This window comes from Tinamus guttatus, unplaced genomic scaffold (genome assembly GCF_059628265.1).
Source record: "Tinamus guttatus ecotype Peru unplaced genomic scaffold, ASM5962826v1 Tinamus_guttatus_pri_ptg000048l, whole genome shotgun sequence".
NCBI lineage: Eukaryota > Metazoa > Chordata > Aves > Tinamiformes > Tinamidae > Tinamus > Tinamus guttatus.
This window is the reverse complement of record NW_028288582.1, coordinates 9,337,089-9,356,141: the sequence shown is the minus strand read 5'-3', so window position 1 is coordinate 9,356,141 and position 19,053 is coordinate 9,337,089. Positions and strand designations below refer to the sequence as shown.

The 19,053-nt window shown below is 36.4% G+C and overlaps 1 protein-coding gene across 2 annotated transcripts in view; it reads right to left on the bottom strand.

The window, feature by feature from the left end:
- Positions 1–8,039: 8,039 nt before the first annotated feature.
- The window catches only part of SETD3 (SET domain containing 3, actin N3(tau)-histidine methyltransferase), a 55,642-nt gene continuing 44,628 nt past the window's right edge, over positions 8,040–19,053 (bottom strand). For both annotated transcript variants that reach the window (XM_088539679.1, XM_088539678.1), the window contains exons 9-13: positions 15,378–15,452; positions 12,059–12,225; positions 11,320–11,405; positions 9,493–9,653; positions 8,040–8,907 (exon numbers count right to left, since the gene is read on the bottom strand). In XM_088539679.1, the coding sequence (XP_088395805.1) occupies positions 8,464–8,907; positions 9,493–9,653; positions 11,320–11,405; positions 12,059–12,225; positions 15,378–15,452 (933 nt within the window). In that variant the 3' untranslated portion in view covers positions 8,040–8,463. The remainder of the gene's footprint in view (positions 8,908–9,492; positions 9,654–11,319; positions 11,406–12,058; positions 12,226–15,377; positions 15,453–19,053) is intronic.

Sequence of the window (19,053 nt, the reverse complement as noted above, 5' to 3'; positions counted from 1 at the left end):
AATCTTCTTGGATCAGACCACATCACTGTATGTTTTTGCAGTGTCTTCCATGCTAACACTTTATTTGCATTTGCCACCACAGAACTTGATCAAAGCAGCCACAATGACACCAAAGAGGGCTTAGCTGTCCTGGGGTTAAGCTAAACCCTGCTGTTATAGTTACTTTCTTCCCCCAACCCATTGCTCCTCACTCCCCCCAGCCCCATGACCGCCCAAGAGGTTTTTCTTTAGGGAAATCAATGCTTAATGATCTTCTGTTCCTAAAGATGAACTATTTAGTATAGCAAACATCTGTTCTAGGCAAGTAACAAGGTTATCTTTTTTCCTTTCTGGAAGCAATCTTCTAGTTTGCTCATGAAGCTGTTTCACATGATCTTGAAATCATTTAAAAGAAAGACACCTCATGTGATCGAAGCCACAGATTCAGGCTCTGCCACCCTAATGTAGCCCCTTTATGTCAGAAAACATAACAGTGCTTCTTCATCTCAAGGAAGTATTGCAAGGACTCGGCTTTGTAAGAGCCGAGAGCCATTTGGAAACCACTGGGAGAAAACGTGCAATGAAAGGGAATGTCTTTACTGTGTGATGCAAATATATGTTAAACAATTAAATTCTGGGCTCCTAAATATTGCCTTATTTTGATATTCAAGGAAATAAAGACATACATGCTTCTCAATTAATTCTTCCACGGTATAAATCCTGCCTATTTTTATATAGTTGCCCAATGCGGACAATAAAAATAGCTGTCTTAATGAGCAGAAGGAATAGGAAAAGGGCACCTAATTTCTTGTGATGCTAAATCACGAGGTTCATCTCAAGACGGCATAACCATCATTTCTGGGTTGCAGTTTCACTTGTTGGACCATATTTTGTTGAGAAAAATACTGCTGCTTCTTGAAACTCAGCTTAAGATGACTGAAATATCCTATAGGAGAATATTACTACTCCCAAAAGTGAAAACTGAAGAAAAGATGAATATACTTTTCTGAGAATAAGCTTGATAACTATCCTTGTGCTGTGTATTTGCTTCTCCTGGCAGATCATATTTGATCATTTGAAATGATTACTTGGTTTTAGCTGAAAAAAATCTTTTCATTCCAGTGGCTATAAGTCATCACTCCCATAAGTATTGCTCCTAACTAGTGAGCATTGAGACAGCATTAGCACAGGCTAATAACTCCTCTCAGCGGGGGAAGGGGCAGACATTTCCTCCATCATCCTTCCTTTGCATGTCTGCACGTGTGCGAGCGCAAATAAAAACCTCTGGGGACAGTGCAGGAGGTTTCAAAGCAACAGCTAAACATCTAACACTAAAAATCAGCCAAATCAGTGTCAAGCTGTATTACAATATTCCAAACTCAAAAGTCTCATCTTTTTCCAGGGGGAAAACAAATTTCATCTAAATGTGAATCTTATGCAGTAACGTTGGTGCACATGTTAATAGTGCTAGGTACCTCACAGCAGCGTGCTTGTACGCTGCTCCAAGAGGCAGTACCACAAAGCAAGAATAAGTGTCCATTTGTTCTAATGGTATTTGTTACAAGGTATGGGCAACACTGTTTGTACTACTTGTAAAAAAAAAAAAAAAAAAAAAAAAAAAAAAAAAACAGAAACGGACTACTATTTTCATTAAGTAGCTTCTTAATCTTTGAAAGATGTATGCGTCATGCCTGTTTTAGAGAGTTCAGCATCAATCTATAAAATTATGTGGTAGTACCCTAGAAGCATTCATATCTCGGTTGATGCAGCTTCACATATTCACTTAGGTATGTAAAAGAAAGGGGTAACCCACTCACCACTGACATAACACTACATACTAAAGTTACAAGAACTATTTTTAACCACAGAAAATTACTACATATGATTCATTTGCCATACTTCTTCAATGGATGATGTAATTTAAAGTTAATAATTAGTAAGTCATAGTTTGCCTAGGAGAAACAGAGGATCAACGTATACCACTATACAGAAAGAAATGGTTATTTTTGCCTAATCTCTTGGCACCTTGAAATCCACATTAAAATTCAATAAAAATAGGTTTTGGCCACCTGAAGAGAGTACTACCATTTATGCATTTACTTCACTGGTTTCCAAAAAGTGCTTAGATGCTGTTTTAGAGCTGTAAGAAAAAAAAAAAAAAAAAGTCAATACTTTAAAAAAAAAAAAAAAAAGGGGGGGAGGGGGGACGACAAATTGTGTATCTGCATATTTAGAAATTAGGAGATTAATTAATTCCTGTAAGTTAACAGGGATGTTAGAAGGAATCATTTTAACAATTTATTATGATGTATACTTCTTTATTTCACTTTCCAGTAGTCTTTTTTATGCTGTCCTTTTTACTTCAAATGCGCAGCAGTTCTAGTCCTTTTGTTATAGACCATTCAATAGTATCTTGACAGCAGAACTACATCTTCTTTCTCATTTAAGAACTATTTATCATTCTGTATCTGCCCATTTTCAAGAAGGAATAAAGTTAAGTGTTCCAGAAATTGGAAAAAATTGAAACTTGACCTTTATTAAGTGGGTTAATTGTCACAATCTCAGCATGTATGAAATTAATGACCAAAAAGTGGAACTTTAGAGTTTCAGAAGACTAGGTTAATGTCCAAAAAAGTCTAAACTTTGACCTTCTTGACATATGCCAAAAGAAACAGCCACCCTAATAAATTACTACCTGTGTGCAATTATAATAAACCATTCCTAGCATCCAATCACTTGAATTAATTGCTGTAAGGCAGTGGGGCTTTCATATAAATAATCCAAAAAATCGTTTGCAGCTCAGATGAGGATGTACGGGTGTACTTCTTTCAGTATGGCAGGTACAAGTTTAAGGCACATTATTCATACATTTGGACTAAATATCTGTGTACAGCAACACTTACTAACACTAGAATTAGGAGCTTTGGATCAGTTACCAGAAGCAACGAAAACAGAACCAGCACAGGCCGAATGTGTGATATATATATATATATATATATATATATCTCCAAGTCAGACGTGGATGAACTGGCTGGAGGGAAGAGCCAGGACAGAACAGACTGGTGGTCCCCACCTGACTCTGAGCCCTGAGGTGAGGGCTGGTAACCCCTGCAAACGAAAGCAGGAGCCACCAGCGGAACCCAGCAGCTCCCCGGCTCGTCACACGGAGAACAGGACCGGGATGTTCCAGGGAAACTTGCCTTGTCCTTGCAGGTTCTCTTTGGAGGACAAAAGTGTTTGGGGCTGCCAAGCCGGCCCACTTTTCAAGAACAATACATGCTTAATATTAAATCAAATGCTAAGTGTTTAAGTTCAATTATCTAATTCTGCTGGTGTCTGAATCTGTGCATAAGTAATGGCGATTCAGTTGGGAAATCAACACTCCTCACACAGGCAGGATTTTATTCCCTATCCTCATGCAGATTTTAAATACCTTTCTGAAGAACTAAAGAAGAATCTCAAAGGACTACTCTTTCACTCAAATTCAAGTTAAGCTGCTCAAAAGCCTATGCTGTGGTGGTCAGCATTACCAATTTTCTTATGTTTGAACAGGAGTTAATTGGAAAATTATTGTCTTGTTCCTCCAAAATGGGCAAACTTCAAAATATTTATATTCTGCGAGGCAAACTTAAAGATATTGAAATAACTAAGACATAAGTAGAGTTTGCAGCACAGTGATTAGAAGGCTCACCTGCAATGCAGCTGGCAGCTTCAAAAGTCTTATCTGCTTGAGCTGTGTTTGATCAGCTTTGTATAACAAAGTAGACCCAGTCCATATATAAAAATATACTTCGGAGTGAGTCCAGGTGCATTGTTTCATTCTCCTAAGATACGTGAAGCCCTCGTGTGTTGAGAGATGTACAGCTTGCTTGTAAATCCACATTTTCTTCAGTACGAACTGGAGATACTCTTTCCAAGCACTAACTAAAAGAATCTCAAAGCTTCTCGTTCTGCAGGAAAGGAATCGTGACTCTAACCCTTACCGTAGGTAGTGGCCAGTTGTCCAGCTTTCATTTGCCATTTTAAGAAATGGTCATGTCTTGCTTTCTTCTACTACCTTGCTTAATCTTTGCTGATGAAAAGCGGCAGCAAGAACAACCGTTAAGGCCTTTTAGCATGAGCAACCAAGGCAGAAGGCATTCAAATACCTTCTGATTTCCAACTGTTCCAGTACTGGATGTGCAATATTTTCCAGACAACACAAACACTGAGCACCAAGTTGATGGTTTTTGTAAACTGTCAGGTCCAGTTCATGCTGCTGCCCAATTCAATAAAAGTAGATTATAAGTGAAGCTCGATCTTTATGTACGCTGAAAATAAATTGCTAACGACTAAAGACAGTCTACATAAGGTAAACATTGTATTTTGTTAGAAATACATATTACCATATATAATCTCATCTATGCCAGTAAATAAAATAGCTTAGTTAAGCACATCTCAAAACCTGTTATAAGTAACCCAGGAATGTTTCATATTCAGCAAAAGGTTACTGAAAATGCACACACACAGGTGCTTTGGTTTCTGCCTAGTACCACAGGAGGGACAATTTGGCAGCAAGAAGAAAAATCTCAGATTTTCCTCCTTCCACTAACCAAAATAACTATATAAATGTTTTACATATATTAATAGAGTTCAAATTCATATTTTTACACTAACTTTATAGCAGTTATTCAGTTAGTTTTGAGATACGTTGAATATTTCAGTAAGCTTAAGGAAAGGAAAAAATGTCCCTAAATTAAAGGAGCTTTTACAATTTTATTTGCTTTTCTTTTTTCTACATTAAGCTTAATTTATATATATATATATGTATATATATCAATCAATAAAATCTTCTACATTGTTCCCAAATATGCTATCTTTATTAAGAAATATGTGCATACCAGAGAAATACTAAGGAAGCTGTGAGTCACCAATTTAGTTAGTGCAGCAAGCAGTGTACCCAAAGAACAAAGCACATGAGAAACTATTAAATGCCGTTTCTATATTTCCATATTATAGACGATAGCTACGTGAAAGTCATGCGATCATACCCAACTTACACATTCAGAAAGGAGCCGTTAAAAATCTTCCAGAAAAATAATGTGATCAGATGCTGCTATGTCAAATATATTTGGTACAGCAATGTTTTGTCTAAACGCTGCTATTTGGCACAGAGCACATGAAATCACATGGACCAAATTTGAGCTCCTAAAAGCAGGGAAGGGCAGTGGATGAGGGGAGCATCCTTGGAGGGCCAGGCAATCACTGGCTTTCCAGTGCTTAGGGAATGAGAGCTGTTTCATAATTTCTTTCACTTCCCTTTCTGTAAAACCAGGGTGATAGAACTGGAAGCAGCAGATATAAAATACTGGTTCTAGATACTGGTATCTAAACATATAAACTGGAGAGGAACAGTTTGTGTAACCCAGGTCTCCCAGCGTACCATTGAAATGTGCAAGATTTATCACTCTGTGGTCATTCGTCCCTAAAGGCAAGTCAGCTCCAAGAATGTAGTACAAGGATGTACTGTTGAGCTGCGTAGATTTTCTGTACATATGGTCTTTTTAACACTGTCCAAAGGAAGAATACTTATTTTAGCAAAGATCCTAAAACATAATTCAAATCCTCTTACCTCCAGCCAAAAGGTTCTCATCTTGCTGTGCGTACTCATGACAGCACCCAAGCCAAGGGTTGCATTTATGTTCTTCACAACCATTTTTTGCAGGACGCCGAGGCTGTTGCCCAAGTTAGTATATTTAACTTCATCAAAAGGGTTATAACGACACAGTTTGCAGTGTAAAGCCAAAAAAGCTATAGGTTGTTAGGGAAATGATTCATCAGTACCTAGCTTCATGCAAAAATCAGAAGTTTTTTGTTTTTCTTCATTTTGTTTTTGGAGAACAGTCCGAGAAATCCAAGTGGTGTCTTTCTTACATGAATACTTCATACAGCTCACTAAACAGAAGCAAGATTTGGCATTTAGCCTGGGATTAGTGTGAACAGCCTCTTAACCAAACATTAGGAAGAAAGTTAACTTTAAAATGCTTTGAAAGGTCTGTTTTCATGACAGATGGTAATAAGGGCTCGTCAGTGCCAATTTTTTTTTTTCATTTCCACCTCAGCTTTCAAAAGCTTAAATTTTAGGTTAGTGTTTCTGAGAAACCATTACATAGAGGAAAAATGCAAATTACAAAATTAGATTACTCACTATTTTTATTGTGTGCAACATTTTTCTAAGCAACACTAACATATGAAGACTAAGAATCTGACCGTGCCTAATGGATCACATTCCCTGTCTGCTTACTGGGATGCTACATTTTTCCCCTCTTCCCAGCTACACTTCTTTTAATCTTTATCTGTATACCTGGACAGTTCATCTCCCCACATACCTGAAAAGATACAACAGTCATTAGCAGGTAGGGATTTTGTTTGCAGAATACACTTACTAGGGAAGACATTGTAGAACTATATTTTATTCAAGAAAACCCACATATTCAGTCCTGCGGTGACCACAGGCTTTGCTAAGCCATAGATATCAGCAAATACTGGAACAGAATACAGTGAATCAGATTGAATCAAAGCATTTAAATTCTGGCTTACAGTTAAAATTTTCAGGGAAGGCTAGTTTCAAAACTTCATTATAGTATATACTACAATGTTGTGCAGAAACAGAAGAATATTGGTCCTAATAAAAACTGAAAAGTAATGACTTCTGTATGACAATTAAGCTGTCAAGACAATAATTCATACATTCTACCAAAGGCAGCATATAGTTACAAAAATACTGGTCCAGCATCTTGTTAAGTGGTGAAGCAATATCCAAGGTGCAATGGCAACACACCATTCTCAGTGAAATATTTTAAAAAACTATTTTTTTTTCTATTTTCCCCACACTGATACTAACTGTACACCAAAACTTCTATGACAATCTGAAAGTCGCTACTTGTCATGTGTATTGCACCAAAGATTTATGCAAGAACACATCTCCCAAGTTGCAGCATTAAAGAAGCAATAAGACTGAATATGCCAAAAGGTCTTTTACTGCAACTGATCGTGGATAAACAGGTTGCAACAGTTATTGAACTTTAACTAATTGTCCAAGCTTGTCCAAGCTCTCCATTATCTCAAACTTTAGGATAGAAAGGTAAAAGACAGAGAATGCAATTTTTAGAAGAGAATTAAATCACTTCATATCCCTCTCAATTCACACCCAAAATAAAGATATTCCACTCTCCTCCCAATACCAAGGTAATTTCAAAGTCAAGCTTTGGAATTACGCTTGTTCTGTTATTGCACTGTTCTAGGATTGTACTGTTTTCATTTAGAAGTTAAAACATACAGTAGGAGGGTGATCAAAACTACCAGAAAGAGTAGACCTGTTTAACTTGTGCAGCTCTCCAAAGAGACATGCATCAGACTGCGACACAATCTAAAGGGCAAAGCACACTGCACACTTGGCTTCAGTCTTTGACCAAAAATACATTAGCCTAGCTGCCATTTCCTTCAAGAAAACAGTGCCATTCAGTATCTAAACTGAAAGATGAAGCCGAGTAAGATTAGGTAACTGCTGTCATATTCAATGTTACATCCAACAACACAAAAATGAAGGAGTAGCAGACAGGAATATTAATCACATTTTCCTTTTAATAATGGTTTAGTTGAAAAGTATAGCTTTGAAAAACCCTAGCTAATTGTGAAAGCTGGACGAAGCTGGGAAGCAACCTCACTTTGAACAGTACACTTTAAAGCTGTGGCTTGGCCTATCTGCTTTCAAACTTTACTGCCAACCTTGTAGAAAAATAAAGGTACCGCCTGGAAATAAGAAAGTCAGCCTTTAAAAGTTGGTGAATGGTGTATTTTAGCAGCCTAACTGACTGAAGAGGAAAGATGGGATATTTTCATACAATAAACAAAAAGTAAATTGAAACCCTCAGAATTTACTTTGTGTGTATATAATTTGGATTCTCATCAACATTTAATCTATAGAACATAAGGTTGCCACCTTACCTTTTATGGACTGGCATACCTGATTTTAAACAGGTTTTCCTCCACTCTCCCAAGTTTCTGATCCTCTTATCCAGTTTTCTGCTGTACTATTTTCCCACCTTAATGCTTAATACCGAGTCAGTCCTGCCTTCTGCTTTTCTTGGCAGGAGACAGAGCAAGCTCTTAATTTCGGTAGTCAGAGTAACAGAACAACAAAAGGACAGCAGATAGAAGAGCTTAATTCTTCCCCAGGAAGAAAATACATTTGGTTCAACAAAGGGCTGCAAAATCTTCCAAAGGCACCTCTTTCCCAAGTTTTTGCCTGAAAGCAAGATGGCAATCTTAATTGAAAAGGGATGCTAAATCTTTTAAATAACTTAAAAATTCATTTTTATATAAAGCAGCAAAAACATTTTCCTCTGCAGAAAGAGAAATGTTAACAAAGAAACACACCAACGTAAATGCACTGTTCATAAACTTCAGCTACTTTAATTTCACGAGAAAGTCAAAACTTTAGGACTATTCTTTAACCTCATCAGTACTGTCTGAGGAAGATTCTTTGGCATCTTCAGTCTCTCTGCTGTTTTCTTCTTGATTTAGATTTTCACTTTCTGATTTGGTCCCATTAAATACAGAGTTTTCACCATTTACAAACCCATTCTCCGTGACTTCTGCATCCATAGCTTCATCAATCTTTAAGTCCCCTTGCTCTTCCGCATCTTCTAGGTTTCTCAAGACAATAGGCAGTCTAGAATCTGGCACAGTGTTCTCCAACAAGGCAATATTACTCTCTTCATATTTAGGAATGGGAGCTCCATCTGCCCTCTGCTTGGCATAGTATTCCCGGCTGGCAGCTGCACTCTTCACTGCTTTCTCCAAGATCTCCTTCTCACCTAAGCGCAACTTGATGGCCATTATTGCATGAGGAGTAAGGTCGTGGGTCTCCAAGAAGGACTTATCATCCTGGTAGGAAACAAAGAGCAAGTTTCATTACAAACAACTAGCAGAATAGAGATTTTTTTTGCTTTAACACTAAGGGACACTACTTCCCCCGGACAGACATATTTGAAGGGACTGTATTTGAGGAGTCCCAGTGAAATTTATCCAAAATTAATCCAAAAGAAGCCAAAAATTTCTCAGTATGTATCATTCTGCATTACAGACAAATCAGGTGATTTAACAAATAGAGTAAACTCACAGGTTGACTTACAACATGCTCACAATTTGGAAAGTACAACTAAGCAGGAAACAAGTTGAAACGGATGCCACATTTTACTTGCATAGAAGAAACAAGTAGCCTATGCTTGCAGAATCAAAGAAAAAATACATTAACAAAATTACATTAGCAGAATTGTTTTTTTTGCAATCTTATTTGATTGTCCTTAGATAATGCAAATAGGTTTCCAGACTTTAGAAAGTGCAAAATGAATTATGTACTATCTTTAAGATGAAAGCTTGTAAAGAGAAGATGGGGGACAAAGTATCTTCTCCGACAGTCATAATGCAACACATTTTAGAAGTTCAAATTTCATATAACAACAAATTTACCTCTATAGTTGTTTTGTAGGTTTTCAAAAGAAGAGATGCCCTGGCTTCTAGGAACGTCCAAAGTTTAACTTCATTGTCCCAGCTAATGGGAAACTCGGAGTTCCCCAAAGTGAAGATTTTGTCAATGGCATGCTCGCCTATCAAGTGTTCCTTCAGCTCTTCTGCAAGAGGTATAAAAATGATCTGTTAAAAAAAATCTCATCACTCACTCTGCCAGTTGACACATTGAAGACAGCTTTATTTCAATAACATGGTTTTAAATTGCTTAGGAAAAAAAAGCTCTCCTCAAAAATAAAAATCAAAGGAGTTGGCTATTTCTGGCATTCTGCTCAAAAGCTGTATCTGGAAGTTGTGAGGTTGGCAGAAAGTGGACTTGTAGCTCCATTCCAACACAAGGTCCCACACATTTCCACCTCTCCTACTTCTTTAAAGAGTTCAATAAATTAAACAGGGTAAAGTGTGCAAATACTAATGGAGTTATTTTCCTATTATTCTGGCAAATTTTCTCATTAGCAGAAACTACCAAGTCGGTCAAAAAAAGACATCCAAGAAAGCCTCATACAAAGCAGAAAATGTTTTAATTGGCCCCTTGACACCACACAAATTTCATTAATCTTTTCATTACCATACTCCTCTCCTGCAAAGCAGCTATAACAAACTTAAAGTAAAATATATTATAAACAACAGAATTCTGACTGAAGTCTACAATTTAAACCGTTATGTGTTTAAATTTTACTTGTTCATGAAGGATTACTGGGGCAACAGTCTTCCCATTAGTGAAATGGCAAAATACTTGGAGTTTCTCAATAAACTGTTTATTGTTTTCTTATGGGTGCATTTAAGACGTACGAATCTACAGAACAAAACAAAAACCTAAAACATCATCATCAACAACAACAAAACACATTTCAGGGAAATTTTCACTAGCTACATGTTCTTCTCAAAGGCAAAATTACCTCCTTCATAAGCATCCTAAAAATTTCTTTATTGGAATTCTTAACAGAGTCTAAAAAAAGATGGACAAGAGTAAAGCCTAACACCATATAAGGTAGGTTGTTTTAATTAAATAAAACAAACGGAGCACATGCAAAAACTTGACAACCCAGTATAATTTTCCTACTGGTACACACATCATTTGCACAGCATCCCTCGCTGAAAGGAATTTCTCTTGTCACAAAAATCTATTTTATCTCTAACTTCCAAAGCAGAACCTAATCAGCAAGCAGTTATAATAAACATTTAATCAAAACTCTGATATGCACAAATTAGCTGAATATTTAATAGTTTTACATTTTTCCTCGTCCAACCACTAACATACAAAAAGCACTACAAGGACCATTTGTAAATACACAAATTGACTTTCGATCATGAATTACCAAAATAAGACAAACTTTGAAGTGTCTCTTTCATATTTCCACTACAAGATAGAATATTCCAATTCCACACCTAAATAATTCCAGTGGTAACGGCTAATATGTCATTTCAAGTGTGTAATAAACCCCTAGGTCTCATACGATCTTGACTTGTGAGCCATTTTTAAACCAAGAAACTAAAGATCAACCTCTAGAGCTCATTCATTTAAAACTAACAGAGAGATTTAAAAAAAAAAAGTGTTCAAAAAAGGCTCCGTTGCTGAAATATTCCCTCAAACCACATAGCCACAGCTAGTTCTCACTAGCAAGGTACCTTACAGATATCATTTAACTCTCTCACCCAAAAGTACTTCTTCTCTGATCCTCTACTTGAACATTTCATGCATCTCATTTTCCTGCTTAAAAAAATAAAACCCCCAAAAATAAAATAAATTATTTTTATAAAATGTCTTACCTTCGCTCATACAAAATACTCTAAGGAAAGCCAGAAGTTGAGCAGAAATTGGAGGCTCGGTGGAATGCAAGGCAAAAACACTAGAACTAATAAATAAATAAATAAAACAATCAAACAACAACAGTAAATACAAGTTCTACTGTGGTAGTTCTGAATTCATTTTAATATAACTCTCCCTGAAGCATACCAAAAATGCAGTGTTACAAAAGTTACTCTTAGAATAAATTTGTGTGACCTATTTTTAACTGAAGAAAAATTCTACCTCAGAAAAGAACTTTTTTCTCCCCAATATTAAACTTACAATGATTTTTATATGGCTTTCATAATAAATTCATGAAAATGCTATGTTTCACATTTGCTGCTCCTAACTGTACCCTCTGGACTGAAAAAACTAAAGGAAAATGCTGTGGTTCACATACTGAGCATAGTAGTATATCTGCAAGTGATAGAAAAGAAAGGAAACCCATGGATGGCTTCAAACTAATCCTTGCTCTGTTTTTGTTCCAAGGGTTATTAAAGCAAAGATTCCCCCACCCCCATATATGGTCTAAATTAGATGACAATATAGCTCCCAGAATTTTTGTCAATATTGTTACAGGGACTTCAACTTGCTATGCAAACAGGAGAGATATATAAAGCTGTTCTATGATAGTTTTCTCAGGTTTAATATGTGGACACTACTGGACACTATATGCTTGGAAGTGTTTAAAAAAAGCCCAGTTCATTGTGTTTTACTTACGTTGGGATACCAGCACGAGCTAAGACCTCTGCCTTCATAGCATACAGCCTGTCACTTTTACTCACGCCAAGCTTTATTTTCACTCTGTCATGTGAATTATTATCAAAGAAAAAACCACTGTGGATCACAAATTCAGCGTTTGACCGAGTGCCATAAAAAATGTAAATCTAGAAGGATGAAAAGAGAAGTGAAGGGACAGGAAAAAAAAGCTTAAGATCAACTCATAAATCTGACATAATTTGAAAGTTATTTCCTCAAAGAGTTACTATTCTGCAGCAAAGTACAAGGTATATTTGATCATATAAAGAAACATACATTCTTTTCTGATATTGATTCAAATGCTATAGAATAGGGCAATAAACTTTAGGGGTATGGAAATACACCCATATAACTGAGATGGCCTTCGAAAGCAGAAAAATGGTTCTTATTCTACACTTTACAAAAATGCTTTCCTTTCTCACACTCTTATAAAACACCAGTACTTGAAAATAAGCTCTTGAAGATCCTGGGCCTTCAAAGATCAACAAAAAAGTCTGAGATAAGGAAGGCCCATAACAGCTATTAATGTTTCTGGGGTAATTTTTTCCACAGAGGTCTACTCAAAGGAATAAATGGATTCACTTTGTTTTGGTTATATATAAAGGTAACCTATAGGCATGAACATAACAAAATACATCACACAGATCTGACCTGTGTTCAACCATTATTGATTTTTATTGCATTTTTTGAATAGTTTATCTAAGGCAAATGAATTACTTTATATTTGGGAATGTATTATATTTTAATATGAATTAACCTGCAACAAGTGCTGAAGTGAACATGAATAAAAGGCAGATACTGCAGGCAGCAGCAGAACAAGCAGTCAGGTGCTTTTGTACCTCATTGCTTTTAATGTCAAAAAAGCCCAATTTTTAATTGAGGTTTTTCCATTGCTACCTCTCACAAGTGGTAGTGGGAAAGCACCCAATGAGGAGGATACCCAGCCACCAATTTTCATTTAAAAAAATTGTAGGTAGTTGATAATTTTTTTTGATAGCTACTCCAATTATAAGTTTGGTTGAAGAAATAATTTAGGAGACACAAAACGCACATCAGCAGTGCTAGGGTGCTCACTCAGTTTTTCCACTCACGGTTAGGCTGCATGAAGTACATGGGATATCGGGTCATATTGGTAGCTGTCTTGTCTGCTATGAAGAGGATATTTTCTCTTTTGTTTGATAATGGAATTATCCATCCCAAAACAAAACTAAGTTTTAACATTTACAGAACTACAGAACTCCCACTGATGCTCTTAGTGACTACATTTCCCCATTCTTGTCTAAGTGACAGCACAGTATTTACCTAAAAGCTAAACAACATTAATGATGCATTTAATTTCCAAAATTTCCAAATTTTAGATTAGAAATATATGCTCTAAGTAGCAAATGCTTAAATGTTAACTTAAAATCTAGTTAATGTTAACTTGTAGCACACTAACATGGCAAGTGAGTGACCTGCCTATATGTGGCCTTTCTCTTCCTCTGAAAAGGCCCTTCAGAATGCTTAGGAAAACTACAGTAAATAAAATGTCAATGCAGTTCTCTATTTGATGACAGTAAATATTACATAATCAGAAGAACACACAGCTCAGTTAATTCAGGAGTCTTTTTCTAAGCAGGTTTTAAGCTACAGTGATATATCTCACTATACAATGTTATTGTACCACAAATCCCTTACACTGTGAGGCTGTATACAAAAAAGCAAGTTAAACAGAGAAGTTGCTTAGTGCAAGGTGTTTCACAGACTGTGCGGATGTCTGCAGCCTCAGACTCCTTAGCAGTAAAAGATCATATATGCTTTCTACTGAAATTGTAAGGAATAACATGTCATAGCATAGTGAAAGATGAAGACACATTACAATTAAAATGTTTTAATGATGTCAATAATTCAGTTACAAATTTGTAAAGAGATCAAAAAAAATCTGATCCATAGCAGATGAAGCAAACCAATAAAATAAATGAAATACAGGAAGCTTCTGCAGCCAGAAAAGCTACACAATATATCTACTGCTAGCTGTGGAAAATTATAAATTAGATCACTTGTGGAAAAATTGTGGTCCCCTTTTAACTCATCACACTGGCATTGGAAAAACAGCAAATATTTGACTACCATAACAAATTATAGGAACAATACACAAAAAATACTATCACTATGAACCACAGCGTGGCAATGAGGATAATATACCTCTGGAAAGCTATGCTTCAGAAAAAAATCACTTCTCTGTTCAAAAAGAAGGTAGCAAAACATAAAACAAAAATCAAAATATTATAAAATGTGATTCTGGCAAAATAATACATAAAAGGGAGTAAGTCAGAGACTAAGTGATAAAACACCTGAGGATGTTTTATAAACAGAATCTCTTTTTGGCCATGCTGACTATTATCACGACAAAGCAATACAAAAAATGAAGTGCCACTGCAATGAGGGTCTAAGCTGGATGTGACACACAGCACTGGAACACCCCTATCAGGGAACGAGTCTCTTCAGTCCAACACTGGACAGACTGACGTTCATTACAGCTTCTAAGCCATTGCAAACCGAGCACCAGAATCTGAACTGTTCCGTGCATCTGAAGACCTTACACTGCACAACATACCTACCTTTGCTACTGCCTATTTGAGTATGAAGGGGTGTGTTTGTGTGTGAGAGTGTGCATGTGTGTGTACACAGAAAAAAGAAAGGAAATGGGTTCTTAGGCACTTTCTCATTTTCACATGCACAAGAGTGCAACATAGGTAAAAAGAAAGATTCTATAACCTGCTTTGCAGACCAACTACAGTCTCAAATCTAAAATATACTCATCTTTTTTCTTGGAACATGGGACTTTTATTAATCTTATCTAGAATACCAAATTCAATTCCTGCCACATGTGCATTTATTAGTGATTAAATATTTCATCTAGTTGTCTAGAACAGAAGGAATACACATGGAATCAAACTATCCTAATATTGAGATTTGGCAAGTGATGAAAAATATTTTATTCTGAAAAATCCTGCATTTATTTAGTTTGGTAGCATTTTTGTCAAGAATTACACAACTACAATAAACTTTGACTGCAACAGGGCTTTACCCATTCCTCTACTGCTATTACACGTTTTGTACAAATTTTAGTTGCAGATTAGCAAAAATGTTAAGAGCTATCAAAATGTTTGACATGAGCTATCTAGTGGACAAAGACTGGCATACTGAGGCATACTCACTATCTTTTTGTCAAGGTAGCCTATCACTTGCTAACATACTCTGCATAAAACCTCATTAAAGAACAATTATGTAGATATACCTGTTCTCCAGGCTTGAAGTCTTGAAGTGCTACACATTCACACCGGTCATCTTCTAAGTTGTAGCCTGTAGTGATCTGTCCAAAATAAAAAACAACAAAAGGACATTCAGCATTTTATATTTACCTGAGGTAACTGAAAGGTTCTGAGGAAAGCACCCTCCAAAGACTATGGCCAGTCCTATGTTTAACCCAGAAGCTTCTTAAACAAAAATTCTTTAGTTTTAGGTGGGAGCAATGCACCATGAGTTCTATATTCTGTTTCATTCTTGAACTATTGGCCCATTTTTGACCTCTCCCAATGAAAAAGGATTAGAAAACTATGGATCTTCAGGGAATACCATCTTCAGGGAATTATAATTCACTTGTAAAAAATAACTTTATCTAAAATTAAGTGATACTCTTAAATTTCTAAAATAATTTTCTATCCAATTGGAATAGGCAATAGAAGAGGACAAAGATTTCTTTACAAGTCTGTACATACTTCTCTTAAAAAAAGAAAAACCCAAACAACAAAACACAAATCTCTAAGTTCACATTAACAAGTAAAGCTAATCTAAAATGTAATACTTTTAAAAAGTGACACAGAGCATGCCCTTGACAGTATTAATCAAACTTATAGATACAGATGCAGCTGCAAGATGAGACAAGGCCCTAGGGAAAGCCAAAGATTATCTCTTAACCCTGGTAAATGAAAGTGTGTTTGTTCGTGAGCCGATTCACACGTGAACTTGGGTAGACATTCTGCCTGGCTGTCGGTTATCCAAAGGGAGAACTCCGTAGGTTACTTTGAGAGCTTGCTTGATGGTTTACATATTAATAGTTCTACTCTGCTTGCATAATGAAATGTGCAGCTGGAAGCCAAAATAGGGCTTTCAAAGTGACCACAGGGAACTTGCCTGAGACAAGGCAGACCCAAAATGGCAGCCACGCGCCAGGACAGCCGGGCCCCATGGGACACTTGCATAACTGCACTGCTGTGGATGTCGCCACTTAAGATCTCTTAAAAGGATTTGTGGTGTGTTGAGATCAAGAGAGAACATTACAGTCATGTAGCGTGGCCTGCAGAACACTGACAGTAGCGTTTCGTCAACGCATAAAGCCCTCTACAGCTCTTATCCTGGGCTGAATAACCTTTAATTAAAACTCACCATGTAGCAGGCTATCTAAGAATTTGAAAGGTTGGAGGCATATTGGTAACACCTTGGTATGTATTAAGGATTAGGTTGAAGCATGCTTTACTAGGCCACTATTTTTGGGGGGTGGGGGGAGCAGGAGGACTTAGAGGGGGTGAGGTGGGGCTTTAAAAATAAACAAACAAAAGCAGCACTTTTAATGGGCTATAAAGCATAATGGAGAGCTATCCTTCTGTTTCTTTTAATAGTAGCCAGGTAAGAGAATTAACAGGGAGTTACTTCTTTTCCCATGTGATAGCTTGACAAATTGCAACCCTTCAGTTTTCTTTCTGAAGGAGTCAAGATTTCCAAGTTGAGTATAAAGCATGCGATAGTCTACTGGGTCAGGGATTATGGACAGATCCAGCCCAATAGGTAGAATGTAGTTTATTCAAAGCTCTGGTGGAACTGGTAATCAACCTCTGACTGTCAAAATACAATCCCACTAAAGAGTAACAATGAGAAATGCATGAAGACAACCATTTTGATATAGTTCTTAGAGTCAGGTTGATCTAATTAATAGCATCAGAAGCAAGAAAAAGCTGAATGGACCTGGCTTCAGTTAAAACCCAAAGAGCATTTTATTATCTAGCTGGTGGAAAAGGGCCCTGTGGAACAGGGCAGGAACCGGGGTATGTAACAGCTGACTGACCCAAGCAGCGTTTCAATCCCACCTCTGGAACAGTCTAGCCAGTGGGCAACACCATCCTTCAGTTCTTACGTTCATGCAATGAAGAACTACTTAGCTGTTGCATTTTAAAGGTACATGCTATAATTAGGGCAGAACCCACTCCACAATAATACAGATTACAACACAGACAATTACTTTAGTAGCTTTTTCCTGTTTCTACCAATACAAGTAAACTATCAAGGAACAAAAATGATTTAATAGCTTTTCTTGGTCCATTATCAATGTTATTTTCCTCATGAATCTATAATTTTTAACTAGTTTCTGTAGAAATATGAATCAAATGAATAAAGCCTATATACACATGCGAATTATTTAGGAGGCCTTTCCTCCTCTTTGTTTAGGATACACTTAAGCAAGAAAAAAAATGCTTACAAACCTTGATATGCTACTGCACTAGCAGGTTTGGCTCCAGAGGCTGGCTCCATACCAAACCCATTGTTAAAGGAGCATAATAAAAAAAAAATTACTTTATCAATTTAAATACAAGTTTGAATGATTAAAATAACTAGTTCTTCTTTTTATATGAGTTACTTATTTTTTTCCCCTCCCAGAACTTTAATTTTCTTCCTCTTTCCCTTTAATCCCAACTTTGAAAGCATTCATTAAGCGCTGTCTAATGAATACAGGCAAGTCTCTGCAAAAGCATCTGAAAGAGATGCCCAACAGGAAGAGGATACAGGAAGTATTGATGCTTGCAGCTAAGACATATACTACAAAAATATACATTTCTGAAGTTTAAGCAATTTTATTTAGTTTGGAGACTCAAATATAAATTTTGTGGCTAAATCAAAATTATCAGATCGTGTTAATAGTGAAGGGTAAGTATCGCTAATAGAGAATAACATATAACCACCTTTCAATAGGGGAAAAATAAAACAAACAAAAATACATGAAACTTATCAGTCTAACCTACCATGCTGTACTTTGTATAGATATGGTAACAATAAGTCAGAATACATATATTATACCAACAATACCAGCACATCGTGCTGTCCTAACACTCAGGTCAGATCTCCAGATTATTTGAATTATACTGGGAATACAATTGAGGGTCTGAATCCTGAAGCTGGTGGTCTGCCACACACTATTGACAAACTATTCTCTTAAGGCTTTCCATTTCCTCAGTTCAACATTAAGCCTGTTAATGAAATCAAGACCTCATCCTCTGAACTAGCTCACGTAAGCCAAAATGTCAGCAGGTCTGACTTTCTATATACATATGTCACCTTTTAAATGTTTAATATGCCCTAAAGTAGTATTTTTGCATTGTGTTTCTTTGATGTAGTAACAGATGTACTGTTTTTGTTGAACTAGGCTTTGTTCTCGCTGTTGCTGTCTCCATAACAAGGCTCTTTGGGCATGGTTAGGAGAACAGGCAGTATTTCTTAGTTGCAAATTTCTAATCAATTTCCCTAGTGGGAGGTATAAGAGGCAACCTCCACCACTGTCTGCTTTCATATTCTCAGTATAAATCTATCCAGTCTCGTGAAATTTTCGTCAGCCCCACCAGAAACAAAACTCTGAATATTTCTAATCTTCAGACATAAACTCAACCGAGAAAAAAAGTATCATGTAATTAAAAATTTTTGAAGTTACATACTGATAAGAGTATATGAGATACAGATACATGCAAAGCTTGCAATCAATTCCAGAAGTTTTTGATGGATGAAGAAAGGTCTCAATCAAAAAAAGATATATAAATTTTTAAATTGACATAACTTTAAGATGTTAGCTTAGTTTAGGCTTATTTGGGAAGATAAAAAAAATGTTTTAAGAAACATAATGAAACATTGAAAGGTTTAATATTAAGGTC